The sequence below is a fragment of the Polypterus senegalus genome, chromosome 4, assembly GCF_016835505.1.
Source record: "Polypterus senegalus isolate Bchr_013 chromosome 4, ASM1683550v1, whole genome shotgun sequence".
NCBI classification, from domain to species: Eukaryota; Metazoa; Chordata; class Cladistia; order Polypteriformes; family Polypteridae; genus Polypterus; species Polypterus senegalus.
In genome coordinates this window covers 55,372,441-55,399,735 of record NC_053157.1, presented here as the reverse complement: position 1 = coordinate 55,399,735, position 27,295 = coordinate 55,372,441, and the positions used below count along the sequence as shown (strand labels likewise).

The 27,295-nt window shown below is 33.6% G+C and overlaps 1 protein-coding gene across 5 annotated transcripts in view; it reads left to right on the top strand.

The window, feature by feature from the left end:
• LOC120527351 (WD repeat-containing protein 70) overlaps positions 1 to 27,295 on the top strand; it is a 345,189-nt gene that overhangs the window by 161,626 nt on the left and 156,268 nt on the right. For all 5 annotated transcript variants that reach the window (XM_039750656.1, XM_039750657.1, XM_039750658.1 and 2 more), the window contains one exon: positions 17,619 to 17,793. In XM_039750656.1, coding sequence (XP_039606590.1) covers positions 17,619 to 17,793 — 175 coding nt within the window. The remainder of the gene's footprint in view (positions 1 to 17,618; positions 17,794 to 27,295) is intronic.

The following is a 27,295-nucleotide window of genomic DNA, read 5'->3' as shown; positions in this document are numbered from 1 at the left end:
TAATGAGGAAGACTTTTGATCATTAAATACTCCAGACCAACTGAACACTGTTTAGAGACGATTTTAGCATTTTTGCACAATGTCTTGTTTACTGAAATGCACACTTCCTTACCTGACATTTAAGTCTGATTTATACAAAACACATAAAACAATGTGACTGCCTCAGGGGTAAGTCATGTTTTAGAAAAACAAAAACTAGCTTCCTAAAGCTAGTCTTGTTTCAATATCATCAAGCTTATTATCTAGTGACTTCAGATGTAGGAGAAAGTGCTGGCCAGAGGGTGTTGGCTAGTGTCCTAGCTCTATTTGTCCAGTCATTCTCTGTAGGGTCATAATGGTCACATTGGCTGTATATAACTGATGATAAGTACTCAGTGTTTAACAGGCTGAAAGTTGAATTCTGAATACTTACTCCAATATTTGAAATAATGTGTCACTTCTAAGTAATTACTGTGGTAACAATCTGCACAAACAATGAAAATAACAAAATTTTATTAAAAGAAAATCCACAATCAGAAAAGTCTGGAAGGGAAAAATGCAATATTTCACTACTCTCTTCAGTGCAATGATAGAAGCTCAATCATATATACAATTAATACTACATTTCAAAACCTGGCAGGATCTGATAAATAACATTTTAGAATAACCATTTAAATTGAGGAAGTGGATTCTCTTCCCTCTTTTTCTACTCTATCTATTTTTATTTATTTCTTTACATATTTTTACTATTATTAAAGTGCTACTCTGCTGATCTAGCTTTCTTTCTCATGGGTGGGGGTTGATTTGTTTCAAAGCAATTTTGTTAAACTTGACTTGCGTGTATGGAATGTTTTTTTGATTTTAATAAAATAAAAAAAAATACTACATTCTAAACATTTATATTTCATATTAAAATCAAAATCAATACCCCTGTACTGTACACTCAGTTATAAACCATAGATATTGATGAGACAAGAGGAAATTTGGCTAAGTTTAATTTAAGAAAGTTTCCAACATGTACAAAATAATAATAGTATTTTACTGGAATGTTATATATGATGTTTCCTCCCACAGTCCAAAGACATGTAAGTTAGGTGGATTGGCGATTCTAAATTGTCCCTAATGTGTGCTTGGTGTGTGTGTGCCCTGTGGTGGGCTGGCTCCCTGCCCGGAGATTTGTTCCTGCCTTGAGCCCTGTGGTGGGCTGGGATTGGCTCCAGCAGACCCCTGTGACCGTGTAGTTAGGATATAGTGGTTGGATAATGGATGGTTATATATGAGGTATAAATTTAGAAAGTATATATACATATTGTCAATATGGAAGTTTCTAAAGGTTTATAACATGTAATTTTTTATGATTAAATAGGATTGCTGAAATATATCATGTGTGTGCTAGCAATTAGCTGTAGCATCCTGGCCTAAATGTATCTTCTACATTGGAAAAGTATTTTCTGCAAGTAACATATTACTGGTAAAAGGGTGATACTTAGTAATGGCAGGAACACAGTGCAAGGTATACAATTAAAAGAGTTTGAATAGGACTGAACTTACAGCTAACTAAGCAGGTACAGTTTATTTACTGTCAGCTTCCTTTGTTAGTTTATGCTTTAGGTCTTTGAAAAATTGTCTTTTATTGTATATGGCCTTTTTGCATTCCAAATGAAAGAGGTTAGAATTCTAACTTTTTAAAGTATTTACTAAAGACACTCTATAAATAATATGTATTATTCTTATGTATTATAATACATTTTATTTATATAGCACAATAAAATAACATTTATTCCTATGTGCTTTACAAATCATGAAAATAAAAAAATAAATATAAACAATAATACTATTTAAAACTATGAAAATATATTTTTTTTAATTTTAAAAGAATATAGCAGAAGTACTTATTATAGAGTATAAAAGCACTTTAAAACAAACAAGCCTAAATTCTTCTTAAATGTAGTTACAGAGCTTTGGACAGACTGTGGGAGCTTTTACCTTAGACGAGGTCCAATACAATACAATTAGTATACCATTTATTTTTGTATAGCTCAAAATCACACAATGAGTGCCGCAATGGGCTTTAAACAGGCCCTGTCTTTTGACAACCCCACAAGCCTTGACTCTTTAAGAAACAACTCCCAAAAAAAACCCTTGTAGGGGAAAAAAACATGAAAGAAGCCTTGGGACAGGCATTTCAGAGAAATAAGCTTGGGGTGGTCAGTATACCTTGGTGAGGAATACCAAAAGGACAAAGTATGTGTCTTTTTCCGGAGCAAACCTGTTTGAGTTATTGTGTAAAACACAGTTATAGAGATTCCCAGATTCCTCTAATGATAATGCAGTAGGCTGCATGGAAAGAGAATTAGAACACATCACATCTACAGCTATTAACAGACATTACTTGAATGTCTTGCTGTGTATCAAATCACCATTATGCAAAACTGAAAAAACATTCATAAAATACACTTAAAGATTCAGTTATTAAAGATGAATTTGAAGTATAAACCTGAAGAAAACATTACATACCTACTATTTCATTAATCAATTGTATCATTCAAAGCACCTGACATATGCATCAAATTGTGCAACGACATACATTTGCATAAAAAATTATATTAATAGTAATAATTTCAAACTATTAAATAAATCCTATTAACAATAAATAAACTCACAAGCAATACTTTCTCAGGCTCTGTGCTGGCAGACAGAAAAAACTGCACCGCTTAAGCTTTCTGATACATGACTCAATGCTCATTCAAAATGTTTGTCTTAAAATGGGACCAGTCAGTTAAGATTTCAGTGAACAAAGAGAGTACGTGTTTCATTTTTCCAACAGATGGCACTAGAATTCCACAGTAATAATTTTTTATACTGTAGGTCTACCAGGAAGGTTTCTGTGGTTATTGTAATTGAGGCTATCAATGTACCACTTTACTAGTACTTGTGCTTTTACCAAGTTTAGCTGTGTTTATCAAGGAGTCTGGTCTTCGGAATATATTTCCAAAGTATGCCCAATCTAAATTCAGAAGAGTTTTTGTATTTCATCTTTAGCTCCTGCTTTCACATCCACAAAATATAGGGTGGTCCAGATCTAATTATGCAATTTAATTATGCTGTAACTTATTAAGTTTATTACATAGAAAATCACCCGAAAAATCCCGGACCATTGAGAAGTGTGAGAACTGACGACATGAAGAATCGTCTTCGCACCGAACTGGAATCGTCCCTGCATAAATCAAACTCATCCAGACAATCTGGATTTGCATAATTAGATCTGGACCACCCTGTATAACATTGAATACCATGACATTAACCTTTCTGATATTTACATTCAGTGAGATAACATGGCATAAAAAAGAAAAAAAAAAAAACTTTAAACCTTTCTTTACTCCCTTTCCCAATACCAACCTGCAAAATATTAATTATTGATCCCAGAAGGAAAAATAATCCTGATTTGGAACTTTATGATTATTGTTTGACATGATGTTTGTTTCTCAATTTTTAGATCTAAACATATCCAACATATCTTGACTAATTAAGAAGTCTGTTAAATCGTATTTGTTTTCTGCCATCATAGTCATTTTATTTATGTTTTTCAAAGTGTTGATTTTCCCTGTGGAAGTTTTAAATCCATGTCCATTTTCCTTTTTATGCCTTCTTTTTTAACTACATATTAGACATACAGCACCCTCCACAATTATTGGCACCCCTGGTTAACATGTGTTCTTAGGCTTCTAATAATTTTTTTTTCCCCAAAAAATATAGGCTCACAACAAAATATCTTTGAAAAGAACAGCAGAGTTATTTGTATTGACTGAGGCAGCGAAACACAATCACACCACAGAAGCACAACAAGATTAGTCTAAACAGACAGTAGCAGTTTTAGCAAACATCACAGTTCTTCAGAAATGCAAGTACTTAGCTAATACAATAATTAGCTTAAACCCTGAAAACCAGCTTTGGCCATCTGAAAGTGCTCCACATGAAATTCAGAAATATCAGGAGGAGGTTAGGCCGGGGGAGTTTATTGGCAAACCTCTTCAGTTCTGGCAAGCCAGAGTGGATGTGTACAGCATCCTAAACTTATCCCTGTGGCTTTGGACCTTGTGTGTGCTCAGGCCTCACAAGCATTTTTTGACAACAGTCCACAAACTGAGAATATGTGTTCATCTGGGTTGCGAAACAGAATGACCACTTCTCTGGAGCACAGAGTTTTCTTGAAAATTAACAGAAAGATGTATAATTGAATCAGTCAGGCTCTGTTTTGTATCATGGTTATGGTGGGGCTTTAGTAAATTGTGCAAAGGAGAAAGAAGCATTTGTTGTTTCAATTTTACCATTAGGATTTTAAATTAGGATTGCTATTTTGCATGCAAAACTGCAGTTTGTTTCACAGTCAGTTCAATTTCAGTATCTGGTTTTAGTTTTGTTTGTGTTTTAACAGGGCATACCTATAGGTGTCTGCTGACATTAAATAAATGTTATTTCCAAAACTATTAAGTGTACAGTTCTGTCATTGTGGCACAAAATTAACCTCCGCAAAATTATTTTAACCATACCGTAATTACTAAAACTGAAACTAATATACATTTATAAATAAAATAAAAATTACTTTGTAAAATAGAAACTTAACAAAAAAAAATATGGCATGAAGGCTAACTAAAACTAAATTAAAACAAAAATTAAGTCCTGAAGTAATATAAAAATTAAAACTAGCAAAAAAAGTCAAAACTATAGTAACTGCTTTGAATGCTATAATTTAAAACTCATTCTGAAGAGTACAAGTCTAGAAAGGTTAGGCTTATTGTATACAGTAAGATACTTCTGAAGCTACATCTGGAATACTGTATACATTTATGCTGTCTGTTAGAATAAGGACCTAAAAGGGTTAGACAGGCGCTAGCATTCAAGCTTATTCTTTTACAACTCACAGGTATAAATAATGAGAAAATGAGTGAAGTCTTTTTGGTGTACGCAATTAGAGACTAAAAAGAAACATGACTATAAATGACATAAAATTATGAGTAAAATGGAGTTGATCCCCATTTATTATTATTTTGAGATGAGTTCTTTTCTGTGGACACAAGGCACAGATGTAAATAAATTGAACCTAGATTTCACATCATGTATGAAACAGTACATACTGTATGATGGAATTTAAGTGGTGCTGTTCTAACTGGTCATTACAGTATAATTTACATAAACTAACAATATACAAGGTCAATTTTGTGTTTGTAGAGAGGAGTGCATCTTTTATAACTATATTTTATTTACTAAAATATAAATTTTGTGTTGGTGGCTCTGCTTTGTTTATAAGAATTTTAATGTTAAACATGCTGGTTCTGCCCTGGATTCGTCTGTTAACACTCATACCTTACACCCAGGTAAACAAGAATTGAGCTGGAGAAATGTTTGCCCAAGTTGAGCTGCGGCGGTGGGGAGGATGGGACAGCAGTTTGCTTGCAGCTTGTCCTGATTGACACATTTACAAAACAAAAGACGCTAATGGAGATGTGCGAAGGAATTTAAGGTGGCCCGGGATTACGAGTCTTTTTGTAGGCTTCAGGGATTCTAGTATTAAGATAATGGATGAATAGATATTGGTTTTTAGAGCAATTTGCAGTTCACTGAAATGTTCTCATCTGTTTTGCATGCTTGCTTTATTTTATTTTTAAAGCTTATCAATGTCCAACTTATTTACTAAAAAATTTTATTTCAGTGTAATTGTTTATGGTGATGGCACTTTCTCTTTAATGGAGTACAGTGAAATTCCAACTTGATTGTGCTAATCAACATATAACATTTTTATCACTGTCCATTGCCAAAATTAGTGTGTATAATCTTAACTTATCTCTTTTTTGCCTGAAAATTCTTAGAACATATTTATCATACCATTGCAGACAGAATATTACATTTCTTATTCTCGACTTTATTTTCTTGCCTGAAAAATCTCAAACATATATGATACTGAACATGCAAAAAGGGGACGTGTTTCATTAACTGAAAAACAAGAATATGTTGATAAAACTGTATAATCAAATGATTTCAGCTCCTTGTTAAGACATTCTTTAAGGGAGCTACCCAAGCTTCTGTTTTGCTTAGTCATGTAGCTTTATTGTTTTCAGTTCTTAATATTATCTTAGTATTTTATTAGTTTTTGAAAAATTCTTGCATTTCAGACTTGTGGGTGGTTAGTATTTTTGATTTTGCTTTTAGCCCATTTCTAATTTTTTTATTTTTTATTTTTTTGTGGGTTCCCAAGTTTATTCTTAACTATTCCTGGTGACATTTACTGCTGATTTCGGTATATCTTTCATTGTACCACTGTCTTTATTTGTACCTTGTTGGGTATACCTAAGACGTGGGGAGTACTCAATGCCTGAAGTTCATCAAGCAATATCTGGTTGGTACCTTTTAAGTCAAGAGACCAAAGCTCAAAGAGCTGTATATTGTAAGCAAATTTAGAAGAGGAGACCACACGTAAGGTCAGTTTGTTTACCCATATTGTGTCTGGGGGGAAAAAAATAAATACGAATTTCTTAACTGTTTTAATGATCATAAAACGTTTTCTTTCACCAACTTTCTTTCTAGGGAAATTCCATTACAGTATTATACAGTAGAGCATGACAGCTTTCTGGGCAGCATTCCCACGCATTTCATAATTATTCTTTCATGTTGATCCAGAGGACAAGAAGCCTTTCAACAGTACACATGCTGCTTAGTGCTTTGCTTTTGTAGACAGTAGTTGAGCATTGCAGGAAATATGTCAGCTGCATGGCTACTCGTCTGTTCTATTCATCTAAACTGAACTGAAGTAAATTGGTCAAACTTTTTATATATGGCCTTTCATGGATTATCGCTGTTAAAAGATATTTAATAAAGAAATATTTTTGTCCAAATTGAAGCAGGCAGTGCTTTAAATATTTATAAGTTAATTTATTATTTTATTTATAAATGTATTTATTAATTAATAATGATTTTATCTAGTATAAAAGGGTGAGCTTTAATTACAGTTGAAAAGATGCTTTGTGTTTTTGCTGAGATTTCACTTGTTATATTTGTTTATGGAACAAAAGGTTTTCTATACCATTAACAGTTTGTCATAAATGTTCAGAAGAGGTTAAAAAAGAAATGTGTTCAGTATATGAGCAAAATGAATGTCTGTTATTGTCCTGCAAATTTTTTAAATAATATAAACTATTTGCAAACAAACTCTAATAATGCGAGGTAGCAAAGATTTATAGTAATTAGTGCTGCATACAACATTAGGAAAATGGATTCCAATTTCGATTAAGTGGCATTTACACATTCTCCCTATATCTATTTTTTTTCTCTGGGTACTTCAGTTTACCTCTAACATGTCAAAGATGTTAGGTTAATTGAGTAACTTATCTTGGTGCTGTTTCAGTGAGTGTTACATTGACTGACTAGAACTTTGTCTAAGGTTTCTGTTTTGTCTTATACATGATACTGGTGCGGTATGTCATGACAACGAATTGCATTACAGCAGGGTTTGGGTGGATAGATGGAATCATACACATACACATATATATGTATGTATGTGTGTGTATATATATATATATATATATATATATATAATAAATTAAAGTTAAGTTATAAAAAATGTTCTCCATTTTACTAAGTGAAATAATTTAATTTCAAATTTATTGACATACACAATTTGTGACAATAAAATTCCATTTCTGTTGCAATTGAATTATGGTCAGGTAGTAAGGAAAAAGAGAAAAACAAAAACTCTAGTCTTAAGTATTCCTAGATAAACCTTCTTTTGGGAGTCCATGATCAGGTATAGCATACCAAATCAGATGCCATTTTTCCATGGACAGAATTAAGCTACTAGTAAAGCAATGGCACCAAGTGACATAGTAGGCTACAAAGAACTGGAACAGAATAGTGAATTGTTGGCAACAGTTGCAAATCTGTAAAAGAGATTCAATAACAGCAGCTGTTAAAAGTTCTAATCTACAGTAGGTGTGTTAGGCTAAATAAATTAATCTTCCACCTAGATTAAAATGCTGAGATTTATGGGCCATTTCTTCTGACCATTCTACAGCTTTGGAGCCCTGTAATTATATTTTTAATGTGAATTTTAATTAGATTTTTTCATTTATTTTATATTTATGTATTTTACATTTATATTATTAACAAAAAAAACTAACAAATATAATTAACATATAACCTAACCCATCTATCTAATGTTTCCTGAATACATTACAAACTAGGCTATCTTTGCAAACTTATTAACATTCAGAAAACTGTTGCTCCACATTCTTCATGAAAGAAAAACTTTAGCCCTTCTTCCCTTTACAGAGCTAAAGCATGTTGCAGAACATACAAATTTAGCATGTCCATTGCATTGAAAGGAGCTACAAATTAACAAAAAGTACTATTGCTATCCTAAGAATCTTCCTGTCTCTCTGAAGTAAACTATACTTTTATATTCATTTTACATCTTTCTTCAAATTCTAGGCTATACAGGATAATTCATAATATCTTACAATTACAGTAAGCATACCGTAGATCTCGGAATATAAACCGACTCGGAATATAAGCCGACCCCCTTTTCTACCTACTAAATTACATGTATTTGCCGATGACCGGTATTTAAGCCAATCCCCTTCTCCAAGCAAAATTTTCTAAATTTCCTTAAAAGTGTCTCTTCAGGTATATTTATCATTTTTCCCATAAGAAATAATGGAAATACCCATAATGCTTTCCGAACCTCCCACTGCAACACTTACTTAACCTTTTCATAATAAAAAATGTTTGTATAATGTGCATAATTTACCAAAACACTAATAATTTTTCTAATGTACTAATCAAAAAGTTATAAAAAGTGCCTAGCCTACCAGAAGTAGGTTAGATTAAGCTAGGAGAATGGCAGCGTGCATGGTCACTGTGGCTCAGGGTTCTCCTTTTCAGTGCACTTTTTTGTTGTTTTTGTACTTTTGTTTTGCTTGTTTGTGCACAATCGGTTCGGCGAGCATTCACTACACCTGTCAGAACCTTATAGACATCGGTGTCCAGAGCCAGACATCTGTTTCGAGTATTTTTCATCACACGCACAACATCCCAGACAACATAGCGAGACCAGCGGGCTCTCCGTGGATTGTTGTCGGGTCTAGGAGACGACGCAGACGGAGGAGAGAAAGGAAGCAGAAGCGGGGCTGCAGATCCGGCGTTATGCCAAGGCTAAAGAAACAACCATACAAGCCCTATACAGAACTTTTTTTTTGCAACTTCTTTGCATCTTTTCACACCATTTTTTTATTTGTTTATTTACTTGTTGTGTTCTACACATATGTCTGCACTGAAGGAGCTACTTTTAATCTCATTGTACATGTGTATAGTGACAATAAAAGGTATTCTATTCTGTTCTAGAAACAACAATTTCATACTGTACTCACCGTTTAATTTGACATCTTTGGGCTGCAGGAAGGGAGGAGGAGGAGGAGAATGAAATGCAAGGTGGTTATTGTTTAGAAGTAGCCTCCTTATGCAAATCTTTTCTTTGTAAAATTGTCGAGATGGTGGATTTTGATTAGCGAGATCGGTCACACGAACAGCACTCTCATATTTCCACACAATTTCCATCTTCGTTTCGATTGTGATCGGTTTCTTTACCTTCGTTACCTTCTCTTCCTTCCTTAGCAATTATGTGTCTTGCTTGCATGGTCTTAGTGAATTATATGTATGTGTATATATATATATATATATATATATATATATATATATATATATATATATATAGGTAAATCACTGCAATGACCGGAATCACATCCACAAACACATGTATCTGGGCTCTGACTGATGCTTACTAATGCTCTCAGTTGTTTACAATCGCGCAAGCGGATACATGTGACCACAAGATGTTGGTCGTAAATCAAAACAAAATTTTTTTTTTAACTTCCTGATAATTTATTATAAATTTTATTAATAAAATCAACAACTAAAACACTAAATAAATTCTTTATTTAATTTAAAGTACCGGCATGCAAAGTTACTTCTTCATCTGAAAGATGGCGCTGTGGTTTCGTCATTAATTACTTCCGTATTCATCGGCAAAACCAGCATTGCGCTTGAAATCTTGAATCTGAAACGATACTTGTTGTATAAGCTGACCCCCAAACTCGAAATTTTCAGCTTATATTCAGGAATCTACAGTATTAATGCAAGTTACTTTTACATATTGTGAGGGATGGCCGGCGCTCTTGCCTAGCGGGGACACCTGTAAATTGGAAGGATTGGGGGAGACAGCTTAAACAAGGCTTTGTCCCCCTAGGGCGCTAGATGGCAGCAAGACCAGGCTCGGATTCCAGCATGGGTGCTCACACAGCATGTTGAGTATTGTAGCCCCGGAGAACAGTCTTGTTGGGTCCTGTGGGGGTCGCCAGATGAAGCTGTGGGATTTGGGAGTCCCTGCTTCATGGGGCTCCAGCCTTAGCTAAAAGTGTTTCAGAGCTGCAGCATTATGTCACCGGAAGCACTTCCTGGGATAAGTCAGAGTTGGGAGGAAGGTGGAGAACACGTGCAAGGAGGCGTGTAGGAGGCAGCAAAGGAGAGAGATTGAAGAAAAAAAAATGTTGTGTGGTGTACTATGCTTAATTGTACTTATGGCTGTGGTCGGAAGAGCTTTCCACAATTAAAGATTATTTGCCTTTATACTTGTGTTAGAGCCAGCCATGGATGGTGTTTGGGGAGCTGGAGCACCCCCTGGTTTATTACATATTACTGCCACTAGATAGATAGATAGATAGATAGATAGATAACAACAACATTTATTTATATAGCACATTTTCATACAAAATATGTAGCTCAAAGTGCTTTACATAATGAAGAATAGAAAAATAAAAGTTGTAATAAAAGTATAATAAATAAATCAAATAAATTAAATAATAAATCAACATTAATTAACATAGAATAAGAGTAAGGTTCGATGGCCAGGGAGGACAGAAAAAACAAAAACAAAAAAAAACTCCATACGGCTGGAGAAAAAAATAAAATCTGCAGGGATTCCAGACCATGAGACTGCCCAGTCCCCTCTGGGCATTCTACCTCACATAAATGAAACAGTCCTCTTTGTATTTAGGGTTCTAACGGAAGGACTTAATGATGATGGTCATGTAGACTTCTGGCTTTTAGTCCATCAATGTTGGAGCATCATGATGCTTTGAGTAGGTGGTGGTGGCACAGGCCGCCACCACAAAGAAACCGGAAAAAGAAACAGAAGAGAGAGTAGGGGTTAGTACGGATTTTAGAGCCACCATGAATAGTTATTATAATGAATTGAACATACAGAGTATCAGGATGGATAGATAGATTGATTTATTGATTGAGTTTCTTATCTGATGTTCTTTCAGTACTGGCAAACAGTCTTTTATCTTTCAGTGCAAAAATGACTTAACTCTTTGTTTCAACAAATACATAATTCAATATAAAAACTTTGTATTATTATCTATGATTAGATATACCTGTACATTTGTATCTTTTCATTCATTCACTTTCTGAATGTATTGAATCTTATTTTTATTGAAGATTCAGTCTGTTGTTTCTGCAATTTGTTTATTCAGTTGGTATTTACTTCCCTATTATGACCTACAATCTACCCCCTCACACATTAATTTTAGAATGAAGTGAAGCCATCAATAGTGATTTATGCAATAGTTATACTGTCTCAAAGAACAGTGTCTCACAGTGTGGCATGTCTGCTTATCCTTCATATAACTGGAATAAAAATAAATAATTATAGTTTAATTAAAGACTGTTACCTGACTCAGTGTTGTGAGTATGCATGCTGTGTTAAATATATTACCACTTTAATGCAATCTTAATTCAAGTCTGAATTCTGCCTTGTTCAGTTAGTGCTCTTACTTAAGCTGACTGTAACTGCTGGCAAGAAAGAAAAAAAATATAGAAAACAGGTGGGTGAAATGAAGTAATAACACAATTCTCATATAAACTTTTTTATGTTGCATTTCCTGTTTATATATATAAAAATATATGCAAACAATATGACAATATAGAAAACTCTTGAATCATAACAGATATAAAACAAAAATGTTTTCTTAGTGAAAATGTATGTTTTAAAATGTTTTTGAAAAGAAATTTCCCTGTTGATGGAATCATTCATTAAAATGAATGAGTTACACAAGCCTGAGTTTACATACCTTGAGACTTGAAGACACAAAGACTGTTTAAACAGGAGCAGTGAAACAATCTAAACATTTTAAGTGGTTGCATCAGTTGAGTTCAAACCCAAATTATTGACTAACTTCTTAAGCTCTTACTCCTTTGAAGAGAATTTCCCTTACAGAGGCCTGTTTTTGCTAACATGGATGAATTCAGCTTGTTGTTGTTTTTGCAATACAACCTGTCCTAGTTAAAATTGTATTAATATGACACTGGTTTTAGCATCAGTAAATATTTGCATTTTTCATTAAAATAATTTATTTTTAAAACGTTTGTTTCTTTTACTATATCAAGCAAAATTATCTGTTTTATGGGTTATGTTAAACCAGAGAAAGAGAGTCTTACACAGTGGTGATATAAGTTTTATTTATTGTCTGCTTAATTAAATGTACAGTAATCCCTCCTCGATCGCGGGGGTTGCGTTCCAGACCCCCCCTCCCCGTGATAGGTGAAAATCCGTGAAGTAGAAACCATATGTTTGTATGGTTATTTTTATATATTTTAAGCCCTTATAAACTCTCCCACACTGTTTATAAATATTCCCCGCACAGTTATACAGCACAAACCCTTTGTATTCTCTTAGATATTAGGTAAGATTCATTGAAATTATGTATGTAAACACACTGTTTATATACAGCAAAACCTAAATATTATTTTGAAGATATTAAGCGTCTCCGATATCACATATGTTACAGCCATTACGATAGACAGGCCACCAGCAATAAATACTTACAATGCAAGAAAAATTTTATACATTAAATGTGTGTACAGTGATACTAAACGTACGTACATGTACTAAGTACTGTAAGTAGAAAATTAATTATGGTTACTCACCAACAATGACACGATGACTTATCCGATAACGATGAGTTTCGTTTTACTGCACAACAAAAGAGAGCGTTACAGCTCTTCTAAAGGAGCCTCTTCAGGCAATAGTGTAGCACCGCCGTTGTTCTACTTCCAGCAGTCTTCAATCCAAATCCTTAAAGCAGATTCCATCCAGACATACTGCCTTATTATATCCACTTACAATTCGTTTTGCACCTTGGTTTAAAGGACACTGCGGTCATAGATTTTATATTCCTTTCCTACTTTTTAAATAAAAAGAATCGTAGCCTCATTGATGCCATAATGGCATCCTACAGCGGTGTAGCTTTTCCCTTCCTTCAACATATCCAAAACTTTTACCTTTTCGGCAATCATTAACATCTTCCGTTGGCGCTTGGGCACGGCCCCTGAAGCAGTAGCAGGAGCAGATCATTTTGGAGCCATAATGAAGGGCTTGACTATGCACAAAGATAAACACAAAAGAGCACAAAAGTTAACTCTTTGCACAGCAAAACACGTTGATGCTGAATGAGCGAGACAAGACTTCCTGGTTAACGCCACGGAATCGAATTCAGCACTGCGTCGCTGAGCCATTCAGCACACAGGAACTTAACTGCGTGCTCTGATTGGTTAGCTTCTCAGCCATCCGCCAATAGCGTCTCTTGTATGAAATCAACTGGACAAACCAACTGAGGAAGCAAATACCGGAAGTAAAAAGACCCATTGTCTGCAGAACCCGTGAAGCAGTGACAAATCTGCGTTATATATTTAGATATGTTTACACATAAAATCTGCGATAGAGTGAAGCCGCGAAAGTCGAAGCGCGATATAGCGAGACATTACTGTACTTTCACTTAGCTACTTGGATTATCTTCTAATTTAATATAAAGTTACATTTTTGCTCCTAGTAACTATGAATCTGGTTAATCTGGTTTGTTTATTTAATGTTATATTTCCGCTGTAGTGGCACAAATGAAGAGGATTTGAAATAAGTATTACCAAACTTCAGAAAACTGTATGTTATGTACATGTGAAATTTTAGGGCTAGTGGAATATAAAAGTGGAACTAACAGCATGAGTACAGCTTATAATATTTCATTATTTTCCAAAAGTATATATACATTTTTTTTTATTTTTTATGAATCAGAGCATTACAATGACATGCTACTCAGTCAAACAAATAACAAACATTTACTTTGAAATGAATACTAAGGAAAATAAAAGCAAAACAAAATTAATCCCCTTCCCATGTGGAAGAAAGAACAAGAGAGACACAAGCAAAACTAACTTTTTAAATAAAATAAAATAATTAATAATATAAGAGAAACACTCACAGGCTCAGAATGCATATTCTAAAATAATATTAATGAATTCTTGTCATGTTTTTTTTTAAATCTTTTTGAGCAAAATTTTAATTACGTTTTACCATCTACTGAGTACCAGAGATCTCCTCCATGGAAGCATATGTAACTAACTGGACATTTACCCTGACTTCTTAACAAAGTAAAAATTGCTTTGGATTGCTGTGAGGTGTTCACACTTTGTGTTGTTCAGTAAAGAAAAGGGCTTTAGCCAATCATCAACAAGACAGAAATGATTAGCAGGGAGCTAAATATTATAACAACTATTCTACAGTATTAAATATACAGTATTAAAATATATTAAGATAAATGATATAAAGACTGAAATAATGATACCAAATATTATACCAAATAAGTTAGAAAAACAAATATGAATAGTGTTCATTGAAACTCCAAAGGTAGAAATCCACATCCAAAACTAATAATCAACTCAAATGTTGAATTCAAAATAGATATAAATTCAACATGCAGCATATTAATTTGACTACACTAAAATGTGAAAAGGGGCTTAGAGAGAATGCAGAGGTTATTGTACATTCGTAATCAACAAAAAACGTATGTACAGTATACTATATATAGACCCTGAAAATAAAATTTCAGGGCACTTTTCAGGGACATTTGTTGTTCAAACAAAACCCAAAAGAAAACTATATCAAAAACCAACAACATGAAAAGAAACTGAAGCGAAGGGAGAAGTATGCAAAAGGTGTATTTTAAATTTATGCTTGCAAACAACATTCTCCACATATCCATCAATTGAACTATTGAAATAATTGAGAATCATAAAAAATTTAACTGGAAAATGTGCATTGCAAATACTAAGTTAGCTTTTTAGAAAAGAAATGAATCACTTGGTACATATGCATGTACTGTAATCTCTTCACAAGAACCAGTATCATACAGTGACACTGTAAAATCAGATCTTTCTTGAAAGACTCAAAAGGCCAACATCTTAAAGGAATCAAAAGTAAATTTTACATAAAATTAAATATCAACCTTAGACCTAATACTTACTCCCAACCATAAAAAACAGCTCTGTGGAGATTAGAATTCTAAATAGCATTTAAAGATGATCCTCTGTCAACCAACAAGTTGACTAATTCCATCAAGGAGGTTAAAAGCTAAGGAACATTACTGTAGTGAAGACCACGTGACTCCCTCTTACAAACTAAAAATGTCATGTATGAGCAATTATTGATGCAGACACCAGTAGCCTAATTAAGCGGGAGCCTTAGAAGATTTCCAGCAAGATTAAATTTTACAACAACTGTCCCTAAGGAAAAAAGTCTCTGCTGAATAGCAGAATGTTGAAGCAAAGGGGAATCTAGTTGTACAGAGATGTGAGGAAGAAGAGGAGTGTTGGTAGAGAGAGTCACTGTAAGAAAAGTAGACCCACCACACCCAAAGCTAAACACTGAAGGGCACTCTCAAAACATATGTTCAAGGGTTAAAATTAGAGACAATTAGAGTCCGAGATCAATTCCCAAGTGTGTTGTTTAGATGAGGTTGAATATAAACTGTGAGCAAACTTGAATTGGGTCTGTTGATAATTAGGATTTTTTGACCCAAAATAGAGATTTTTGAAAAGCTGAAATCCATGCAATAAAAGGGGTAAAGAAAAGATCCTGTTGCCATACTGCTTTGATTGGTAATGTTAGATGAGTTGTTTTTATAGTAGTTTCCTCCAATATGTAAGACCTTATTGTGGAATAGAGAGGTAGGTGTGTACCATTTGGGCAAGGACCAAGATGTCTCTCCACAGTGCAGACAGCTGTTGGAAAAGAAAACAAAATGTTTTGTTCATTTACATAAACAATAATATATCTTCTGCTATTGAATGATCAAACAAGAGATAGCTTACCACACACTAGTAAAACTGTATTTAGAGGTGAATTCTGAAGAAATAATAGATAAGTGATAGAGTTTATAAAATAATGACAGAGTCTAAATGCAGGCTTTACAGAAGGAGCACCGGTCAAGAGAGGTTTAGACACACTTGGATACAGAGGAAAGGTTCTGAAAGTACACATACAGTAGGGCAAGAAATAGCAAATATTTTTGAATTATTCTATTACCTATCTTTGATATTGTGGCTAACATATAGAAAAAGGACCTGAACAAACTAATAAAAGTAGGCAAACCTTTTGAACAAATGACACAAGTGAATATACCCACAGATAAAGACACGGTGATAATCCTTAACAAATAATTAGATAACAAAATGGATCCTTAAAGCTGAATAATAAAGGGGTTACAGTGAAAGAAGAATGAAAAACATTGAGAAATACTACCGATGTTTAATATATATCAGGAGTAAAAATTAAATCATGGCCTCAAGACTAAACCATGTACAGGACTGGAGTAAAACCTGGTGGAAGTAGAACCGAAAGTGAGGCTCTATCAGAGCAGCTAAGGACTATACTGTGCTACGTTTAAAGACTAGCAAGCCTCTCAGTGGTGGATATTGAAGTCACCATGCTAAGGGTGTGGTTTAGCAATCTTTGGTTCGTTAATATTGGTGTGTTTTGATGCTATAAAATATCAGGAAACTAATGCCTTACCAATAAACAGTTATGGGCAGGGGTATAAAAACTGATTACCAACTCCTTTTGTACTTTGGTTTGCTCTGTGGTTTAAAGTGATAGACCCAGTAGTAGTTATGGTCAGCTTTACAAGCATTTGTGCAACAACTGCAATGTAACCAGGGAAGATATATGTGTTATAGTATATAGTACACACACTCGGGTACATTGTCTAATCCTATTTCAAGGTAAGTACTTTTGGGATGAGCCCTTCATTTTCTAGCATGGCTTTCAGGCTTTAATTGTGACTTGAATACCACAGTTATCTATTAACTCTTGCTGATTATAGCACTAAAGAGATACAGCATGTTGCACGATGGCCAGACATACAACTAATATTTCACTATACTCTGTATATGTTAACTTCAGTTTGATCTTGAATATGTTAAAAATAATATGCAAAAAAAAAAAAAAAACCATAAAGACCATTAACGTGCTGTTTGCAGAATAAATCACTAAACTTTCTTACATAAGTTTCACATAATTAAGTTCTAAAATACTTTAAATTTACATGTTTTTTTTTAAACTTTGTTTCAACTCAGGCCAGATATACACTTTAAATGTAAATAATTTATTTTTATTTAATATTTTCTTTAATTTATTTAAATGATAAATTAATGGCTTTTATATGTTTGTATAGTTGATTTTTTTCCCCTTGATTTTGTAGAACAGTCAGAACATGGGATATAAATGATGAAAAAAAACACAAGAATGTATTCAAGCCAAGATCCATGAAGGGCAAGAAGGTCATTCCAACCTGCTGTACCTACAGCAGGGATGGCAAGTTGATTGCTTCTGGCTGCCAGGATGGAACAATACATATTTGGGACAGGAACCTAAGTGTGAGTTTAGTATTATGTAAGGACGCTATGTAGTAATTGCCCTTATCAGTGCTTTTGTTATTGATGGTGAAAGATTTTTTTTTATTTACAAAAAGATGGCTAATATATAGTATTACCTTTTTCTTTTGAAATAGCTGTTTAAAATAAGTAGTAAGTTATCTTTGTGTAGATTGTATTACTGCATTATATGAAATCCTGTTCTACTGTTTACAGTAGATTATTTATTAACCGAATGCCCTTTTAGTATCTACAAATAAAATGCATTTTTCAATTAAAACATACTGATCAGTTAGTGAATTACTTATTCAGAACTCGTAGCATATACTTTATAAGTGATAAGATTCCTATGGGGAAATGTAATACTAAAACTATTTTCATACTGTATAATGTAACTTTTTGACAATGAAATAATTGTAATTGTCTTGCTGAAGTTCTTAACAAATGCTGCATCATGATCATAATTCATTACCTGTTTTTTTTCTGAAATTGTGAATTTTGGGGAAAAAACACTGGTTGTTTTTGGAATCATTTTTATGCTTTATTTTATTATGATGAGTTTTAGTATGCTCTGGGGACATTGCATTTGGAATCCTAATAAAATATTACTTTACTGTTGTAACTTTACCATGCTCAAAAATTAAGAATATATAGCTGAAACAAGTAACATGTTTTCATGCTTTTCTGTAGTGCTTAACATTTAAGGTTAGGGTGGGGGATATTAATTACTGTTGTACTGCAGAGCTGAGAAACAGCTGTGAAAATTTCCATGAGTTTGAAGATTTTAAATATATATTTAAGAGCTTCAAGTCTTTACCTGTATTTTAGTAAATTGTTAGAAATAATGCTCAACTTCTGAAAGTTGTAATCGAGAAATGAGGCTTAACATGTTAGACTATTTATGAAAATAGTTTCCATTGTGACTTTAATTGTGTCTGCGCTTTAGAGTTCACATGTTTTCTAACAAGAGGCAAGCTGTATCTTTCTCAGTATGATAAGAATATAAAGTAAATATTTTAATGATAGCTTTAATTATATATTTATATATAAATGTAAAAAAAGTAACATTTAATACTATTAAAAACTAAATACTGTAGTATTAAAAAATCATAAAAATATTTATGAAAATATACTGTGGTCTTTAAAGAGAGCAGTGACCTCTGTTGTTAATAAAAGGGATAATCCAGATGTTGGTATTGCTGTTAAAAAGGTGATTACATTGATTTTTTTTCCCTTAAATTGATCCATAAGTTAGATATACATCCATGGAAAACACAAATCAGGTAAATGACATGGGAGCAAAATAAGATTTTTATTTTGTTATAAATAGATATTTCTAGTCTTGATGACTTCATATTTGCTTTTATTAGTACATTTAAGATTTAAGTAGTAATTATTAACTCTGTAAAGTACCTTACCAGTTTGCATTCTTTTACTACAGTCCTAAAACATTTCATTCCATCAAACATCTATACAGAAGCATCAGATTCTACAGTCCCTGACAAAAGTCTTGTCACTTGTGTACAAATTGACCTGAAGTGCCGCTAAAATATATTTCTAATCAAGATTTTGTTACAAGAAATGGGTCATTTTAATCCCATCAGGTTTTGTAATAATGTTTCAGTGCAAAATGAAACTGACAAACAGTATTCTAATATTCACAGCTTGGTAAAGCCCATTGAGTCAATTTTTGGCAAGACATAAGTGTTGTCGCCTTGTCATATGAGCTTCATCTGTGACTAATAATGGATCAATTAGGTCTCAGGTGTGTATAAAAAGAACCCCAGTACACTAGACCTTCACATCAACTGCAACTAGACCTCTGCAAACATGCCTAAGATTCTCCCTGAGACTAAAGTGTTGATTATCAAGAGGCTGAAGACCAAATCCACTGCTGATGTGGCAAACACCTTCAATGTGTCTCAGTGTCAAGTTCAGAGGATAAAAAGAAGATTTGAAGAGACTGGAGACGTTTTTGACAAGCCCAGGTCAGGAAGACCCCGCAAGACAACTGCTCGAGAGGACCGTTTGTTGGCTCGAAAATCCAAGGCCAGCCCATTTTCCACTGCAGCAGAGCTCCACGAGACCTGGTCACCTGAAGTCCCTGTGTCAACCAGAACAGTTTGTTGGATTCTGTCTCGAAATGGCCTCCATGGTTGAATCAGTGCCCATAAGCCAGCACTAAACAAAAGACAATTGAAAAACCGTGTGGCATTTGCGAAGGCCCACAGCCTGCTAAAAGGATGGACGCTGGAAAAGTGGCAGATGGTGGCTTTTTCAGATGAATCTTCTGTTGAATTACACCACAGTCACCGCAAATATTGCAGGAGACCTACTGGAACCCGCGTGGATCCGAGATTTACCCAGAAAACAGTGAAGTTTGGTGGAGGCAAAATCATGGTCTGGGGTTACATCCATTATGGGGGTATGCGAGGGATATGCAGGGTGGAAGGCAACATCAATAGTCTAAAATACCAAGAAATCTTAGCTACCTCTTATATTCCCAACCATAAAAAAGGCCAAATTCTGCAGCAGGATGGTGCTCCATCGCATACTTCCATCTCCACATCAAAGTTCCTTAAAGCGAAGAAGATCAAGATGCTCCAGGATTGGCCAGCCCAGTCATCAGACATGAACATCATTGAGCATATGTGAGGTAGGATGAAAGGGAAGCATGGAAGACGAAACCAAAGAATATTGATGAACTCTGGGAGGCATGCAAGACTGTTTTCTTTGCTATTCCTGATGACTTCATCAATAAATTGTATGAATCCTTGCCAAACTGCATGGATGCTGTCCTTCAAGCTCATGGAAGTCATATAAGATATTCAATTTGGATCTCACAGCACCACTACTTAATTTGCTGACATATTTTTGGATTTGCAGTGAAGTTGTTCATTTTCTGTATAGGCAACAAAACGTTTGTCTTGCCCAAATTTGACCTTTCTGTCTTGATTAAATGATAAATCTTTTTTCAGTGAAACTAATTTATTTCAGTGCATTAAACATCATTTGGGAGGGCTTTAGCTTTTCATATGAGCTATTTCTAACACCAGTTGATTAATCAAAAGTCAGGTTAATAGCAGGAGTTTCTACAAAATAGAGAAGCGACAAGACTTTTGTCAGGGTCTATAGGTAGGTATGAACTGTCTCATTGTAGGCCCCACTCACACATACTCCCATGGGACCAATTTAAAGCTACCAGTTAATCTACAAGATCTGTCTTTTAACGTTAAATTTTCAGAAAAATTATTAATTAAGACAAATACTGCTAATAGTTTAATGTAAAATATGTAATAAATTATAATCTAAGATTCATGATAGGTGACTATAGCAGTTAGAGTTAAAGATATTGTTATGGTAGGATAAGAATTAAAGTCTGAAAATATGGCAGTTTTCAATTAATTTCAAAAATTGGATGTTGAATTAATAATGCATGAGATCATAACACATCCAGTAAAGGCTGAACTTTGAGAGCTGGCTTAAATATACTGTACATGATTTCCTTGATTTGGAGATCAACAGGGACTGGACTTTTAGTGGCCTAGTAAGCTATAACAAGAATTTTAATTTTTATGTGGGCTACAACTAATAATCACTGGGGGTATATCAAGAATATACAAAAAAGATAGTGTAATCAAACTTTTGAGGCCATCAATTGTTTGCATTATAAATATGATGACATGGTCTGATCGTACAGTTTGCGATCCTGACAGGAAACTATTACAGCAGTTCAATGCTTGGGTTAAACATATTAACAATGTGTAAAGATATGGTTGTATTCTTCCTGTCTAAAAAATATATAGAAATATATCACCATTGTGGCATTTGGCAATTCATAGCAACATGTTCATCAGGGGGAGATTTGAGGTAGATCTTGTCATCATTAATATCAAACAAAATTGTTAGGATATGTGACAGGAAATGCAAATCATTTTAAGAATTAAAGTAAGAATGGATCCAGTCTCTCTCTCTCTCTCTCTCTCTCGACCTTTTAAATAGTAATATTACTAATAATGTTGGGAGATGGATGAGTAGTATTTATGTTATTGGCAGCTGGTATAGGATTATTTTGAAATGTGTTCCTCTGTATCACTTAACTTAAGGCAAATGTCCAGAACAGGCCAACCAGTCTTTCTAATGAATTTGTTAATATCAGAAAAAGCTGTTAGAAAAATATAGATCATATTTATCTGGCATTACAACTTGTTAATCAAAATAATTTGTTTCTTTTAAGGTTTATTCCCTATGATGCTCAGGTCCAACTGCACAATGCTGGTTATGATATAATTATTGTTTAGTTTACCTCATTGTAAAACTGTGTTTGACCCTGACATATTCTTTTGAACTGCTTGGATGAAAAAGACCTAAATTTAAGGATTTGTTAGAATTGTTACGTTTGTTGTGGGAATCCCTTTTAATATCTTTATAGAACACAGCTTTATATCTGTAAATCTTAAGCATGTGAGTCACTGCTGCACCACAGTTGGACAATGCATGTTTAGTGAGTCATAGTGGAGTCTGTCTCTCTTTTTTTCTAAATGCTTTCAGATCTAAGCTTGTTTAATATATCAAGCTGCTCTGTATTTATGTCAGCCATAGTGATGTGCCCTATACCCTCAAAGGTATGCAAGAAGATTAATAAATTGTGCAACTGCAGTTCAAGGCAGTGATCCTTATCCCTTAGATTTCTGAATACCATTTAAATTGTATCATTTTGTCATATATCTCACCACTTTATGTGTGTAATGAACTATAAATTTTACCAAGAAATTGGTATGTCAGGGCCACTTACTACTAGTCTATGATGTAAGAGAAGGAAATGCATTTTCAAGTTTAAATTGATAAAGGTCTAAATACAGACTTATGTACTTTTGTGTTAAATCAGTTTTAACATTGTTTGAAGTTACTCAACAGATATTTTTGTGTTTGCTGAAGAAACTTGTTCTCTATTCTTTTCAACTGTTCCATTTTTGACAGTGGTAGTAGACATCCAGTTGCTATCATTTAATGTATCATTTTAGTTTTGTTTCTCTTTGATTTTTAATGTGAGTACATTATTATTTACTCTATGCTGCAGTTTTACTAGGTCATTTTAAATCTAGTCTACCTATCACTTAAATATACTCTGAAGTGTTCAGTATGATGTAATTAAAGTGCAGTCATAGCCAGAAAAAGTTTAATCAGCATCCTGATTTCTATGAGGTTTGAGCAAAGTATGCTATTTGATTTAATTCAGTGTTTTATAGGAGAAAAATGAGTGATTCTGTCACATTTTTGGAAGATGGGAGCATCAGGAGAAAAATTCCTGGAAGCTCTAGTGGAAAAGAGGATTGTGGCAAAAATGGGTGCCATAATAAAAAGTCCCTTCATTCCCATTCGGGGACGTTCTCTTGGAGCAATTCAGCCACAGGATTATTCCATCACAGTGTGCTGAGAAGCATCTCTGAGGGTCTTTTCTGCCACTGCTATTAGGGCTTCCATTTGATGTACGTTAAATTTATTTCTATTGATTGATTTATTTGCTTATGTATTGATTAATTGATTGGCTGTATTATCTGTCATGTGAGTCTGTATTCCTGTTTCTTTTCTGCTGCTGTGTATGTATTTGAATTTCCCAATGGGATTAATAATATTGCTCTACTGTAAGCTTCAGAATGAACTACATGACATTTTTAAAACTATGGTCAAACTATTATGTGTACTTTTTGGTAACCTCTTTTTAACACATTTCATGATTTTAGTTTTCAAAACCATTAAAAATGTAATCTTTTTTTATTGGTTTGATTCCTGTATTGCTCTTAATGCTGCTGGAGAAGGCTACAGTCCCTTCACACGTGATAACAGATAAATGAATTATATTATATTTTCATAAGTAATAGTTCCAAGCATTCCTACACACAAAATATATATATAGCTGTGCTAAATATTTAAATCACTGATTATTTTCTGCAACCTGTAAGGAATCCCTGTACTTTTGCTTATGCTGTTGTGATCTAAGGCTATATGCTTTTCAGACAGCAGAACAATGTCAGAAGCAGGAAAACTTTTTAATACAGCCAACTGTAGTAGTGTAGGCTTGTTAAGGCAATTTATTTTCATTTGGTGGTGCACAGTATTAAATTGCTGGATGGAATCATATTCACTACTCTAAATTAAAGATGGATGTATCCTATAGTTTTAGCTGCAAAAAACTGTTTTTGATCAATTGCTCAGTTGACTGAATTATACTGCCTAATCTTTGTGGACTACATTTCAAAAGACCTCTGATACAAGGAATGGGTGTGCACAGAATCAGAATTTTGTTGTTAAGAGATAACAATTAAGAATAAAATGTTCTTAACTGGAAGTAGTAGGTAAAGCAAACAAACTTAAAAGAATTTAGCTCAGATCATAAACGTAAATATTCTATAATGTCTATAGCATCCTAGTTACTCCAGATATAGGTTGTATAGCAACCTTACTTTCAGTTTTACTTACCAAAACGTGATACCTGGTTGTCTGGCAATTGCAGCCACTTTAAAAAGTGTTGATAGAAAGAATTGATAGCCCTACTCAGATAGAATGTCATTTTCCTTCTTCTGTTTATATTTTTTTTAACTTTTATATAAGAATTGGTACAAGATATAGTGTAGTGTTTTTGATGAGGACAGGACAAAGCTGTAATGCCATATGCTAAATCCATTAATTCTATGAATATCAAATATGGCTTCATTATAATGTAATACATTCATTGACAATATGTTTAAGTAATTTTACAGCATACACATAATGCATTTTTTGTTTTCATTTAAAAAGTACTGTTAGCATTTTCTTTAATGTAGATAATGCAACATTTAAATTTATTAGAAACAAATGTGATTTTACAAGATTTTGGAGCTAAGATTTTGTTTTTCAAAACAAAAATATGTACTGTTGAGATAGTTTTTCAAGAGTGCATTATAAAGCAAAAAATCTACTTTCTACAATTTAAGTCAAAGTCTCTTCCCTAGTTTCTATTACATTCACAGTATGCAGACAACTTTAAAGTTTATTTTGTTGTTGTTGTTACAAAATGCTCAAGTGTTGCTTTTCATTTTGCTTTATAAATGTACAGCATTCTGTGTACCAGATTCATTTAGGTGTGTATTTAGATCATAAAGCAATAGCAAAATATTTATTCAGAGACATCTTCACAATAAAAAGACATTTCCTCCATGATATGCAAGTTTTAAAATATTTACAAAATATAATCATTAACTTGTCTTGAGATGTATAAATTATTGCTGGCCAAGTTTGGGTCAGTCACAGTAAAGTGTGCATTAAAAAAGACAACACAAGAACCTTCTGAGTTCCCAGAAGCTATCCATCTTTGCTCAGAGTCTCAAAACTGATTACTACCCATTAATAACAGCAGTTGTATATAAACAATTTAAAGGCCAAGGCTATCTACAAAAAAAAACAGGCCTTAGTGTGGCATTAAAAATATGAATAAGCATATATGTCAGAGATTTTTAAACTTTGCTGCATTAGAATAGTGTTTTTCTACCCTGGTCCTTACGTTTTTTTGTGACTGTTGATGAGTGCTCACTTATTCAATGATTCTCAATGATTCCCCTACTTCAGCAAATTTTTCAGTGTACATTGTTTTTATTTTTGTAATTAGAGTAAAATTGCAGTTAGTTTTTATTTGAATATAAATTAATGTTTCATGTTTCATCAGTTTCCAGACACTAGTACTTTCGTAAAGAAATGTTTTTAAGAGTTTACACAGCAATTAATAAGTGCTATATGAGTGTAATAAAAGTGCACATAAAGAGGCAAATTGAAAATTAAAATTCCAGTTTAACTTTTAATGTAGAATTCTTGCAATCCAGATACTTAATTTGTGTAGGTCTAATGTAGTCAGCTCTGAACTGAACTATCCTGTATGTCATTTTCATTAAGCACATCATTGCTCTTTATGTTTGCCATTGGTTATTCTGACCTGTGCAGCATATGACAAGCACCACTAATTCAATTGCTCTATATAGTTTAATTACTAATTAAATCTATTTATTTGAGTTATTATTTAATCATTTTGAACTAAGACACAAAACAAGAACACAACCACAGGAAATTGTATGATGTAGAGAATCAAAGTACTAAAATGATCTTTTGTGTGATGTTCTACAGCCCTGGAACTTAGACAATACACAGTTATTAAGGTAAATTGTACAGCAGTAATTTAAACACTGAGTGATGTTCAGTATGTTATACTAATCAACTAGACTTAAGCACCCCATATTAAAAGCCAAGTAAAACTGCACAATTAAATCTATGTGCAGACTTTTACAAAGGTTATGACCTAAACAATTCCTGAAGCTGGACCTAAGACAGGATGTTCATGTCAGAAATTGTTTTGGCCACGAGAATCGGTGACTCACATGAGTTCTCTACAAAGAAAATAAACAAGACAAATACGCAGAGCTAACTTTACCAGAAACACAACTATAATTGTCTCCCAACTATCTCTCATCTTTCAGCAGTACAGAGTGGATAAAAAACAGAAGAAGTAAAAAAATTACTTCTGGGATTTTATGATGTTATTCTGAAGACCATTGTTTCAACCAGTATTGTTTAAGCATTATTAGTAGCTGATTTTGATGGGCATTCTCTGGCATCTTTGACCATCAAGGTTATACCATGTGAGGTTATACCAGCATTTGAAAATTAACTATTTTCCAGTCAGGGGATTGTATATCTTTTCATTAAACACATTGTGTATGTGTGTCAAGTGTGCAAGTCCTCAAAAGCCTTTCAGCCCTGCCACTGTCCCAAGAATTATTGGTAAAGTCTTACATCAAGATGCGTACCTCAGTCCCAGAGCTCTGTATACAGTATGTTCTATAAAGCTGTTTAATACATTAGATGGGTGCCAGAGAATCAGAAGTGCTTTCCCTAAAAAATTAAGTCAAAAGCTAAATACAGAAAACTATCCGGTAAAATTATCTCCTGTCAATAATAAATAGCTCATCAAGACAAAATGAATATGTTCCACAAAAATAATCAAATTTTTAATGGAAAACCAGATGAAAGATATCACCAGTCCACACAACACTGAACACTGAATGGAAAAGGTTAGATATCATAAACTGCTTAACGTCAGTTAAAATAAATTCTGAAGCTTAGTAGTAGTATTACATGTACAGAGTACAGTAAAATTCTTACTTGCACATCCAACCAACATACAACGCATCACCACTCTCCAGCATCATTACAAGCTCAGTATTAGCTAGACAGTCAGATATTGCTTTGCTTCTGATGAGTATTTATTACTTTCTGTGGTAAACTGTGACAGTGTGGGTTGACTCCTTGCTTCCTCTTTCATAATGGGAGCCTATTGAACCTGACACTGTCGATAACGTAACCAGATGAGAATGGCTGATGAGGACAAACCACACATGAAGCAACATCAAAATGTTCCAAAAAGACAGTGCTTAAAAAATAGTTCAACAAATAAGTAATCCAATTAAAAACAAACGTA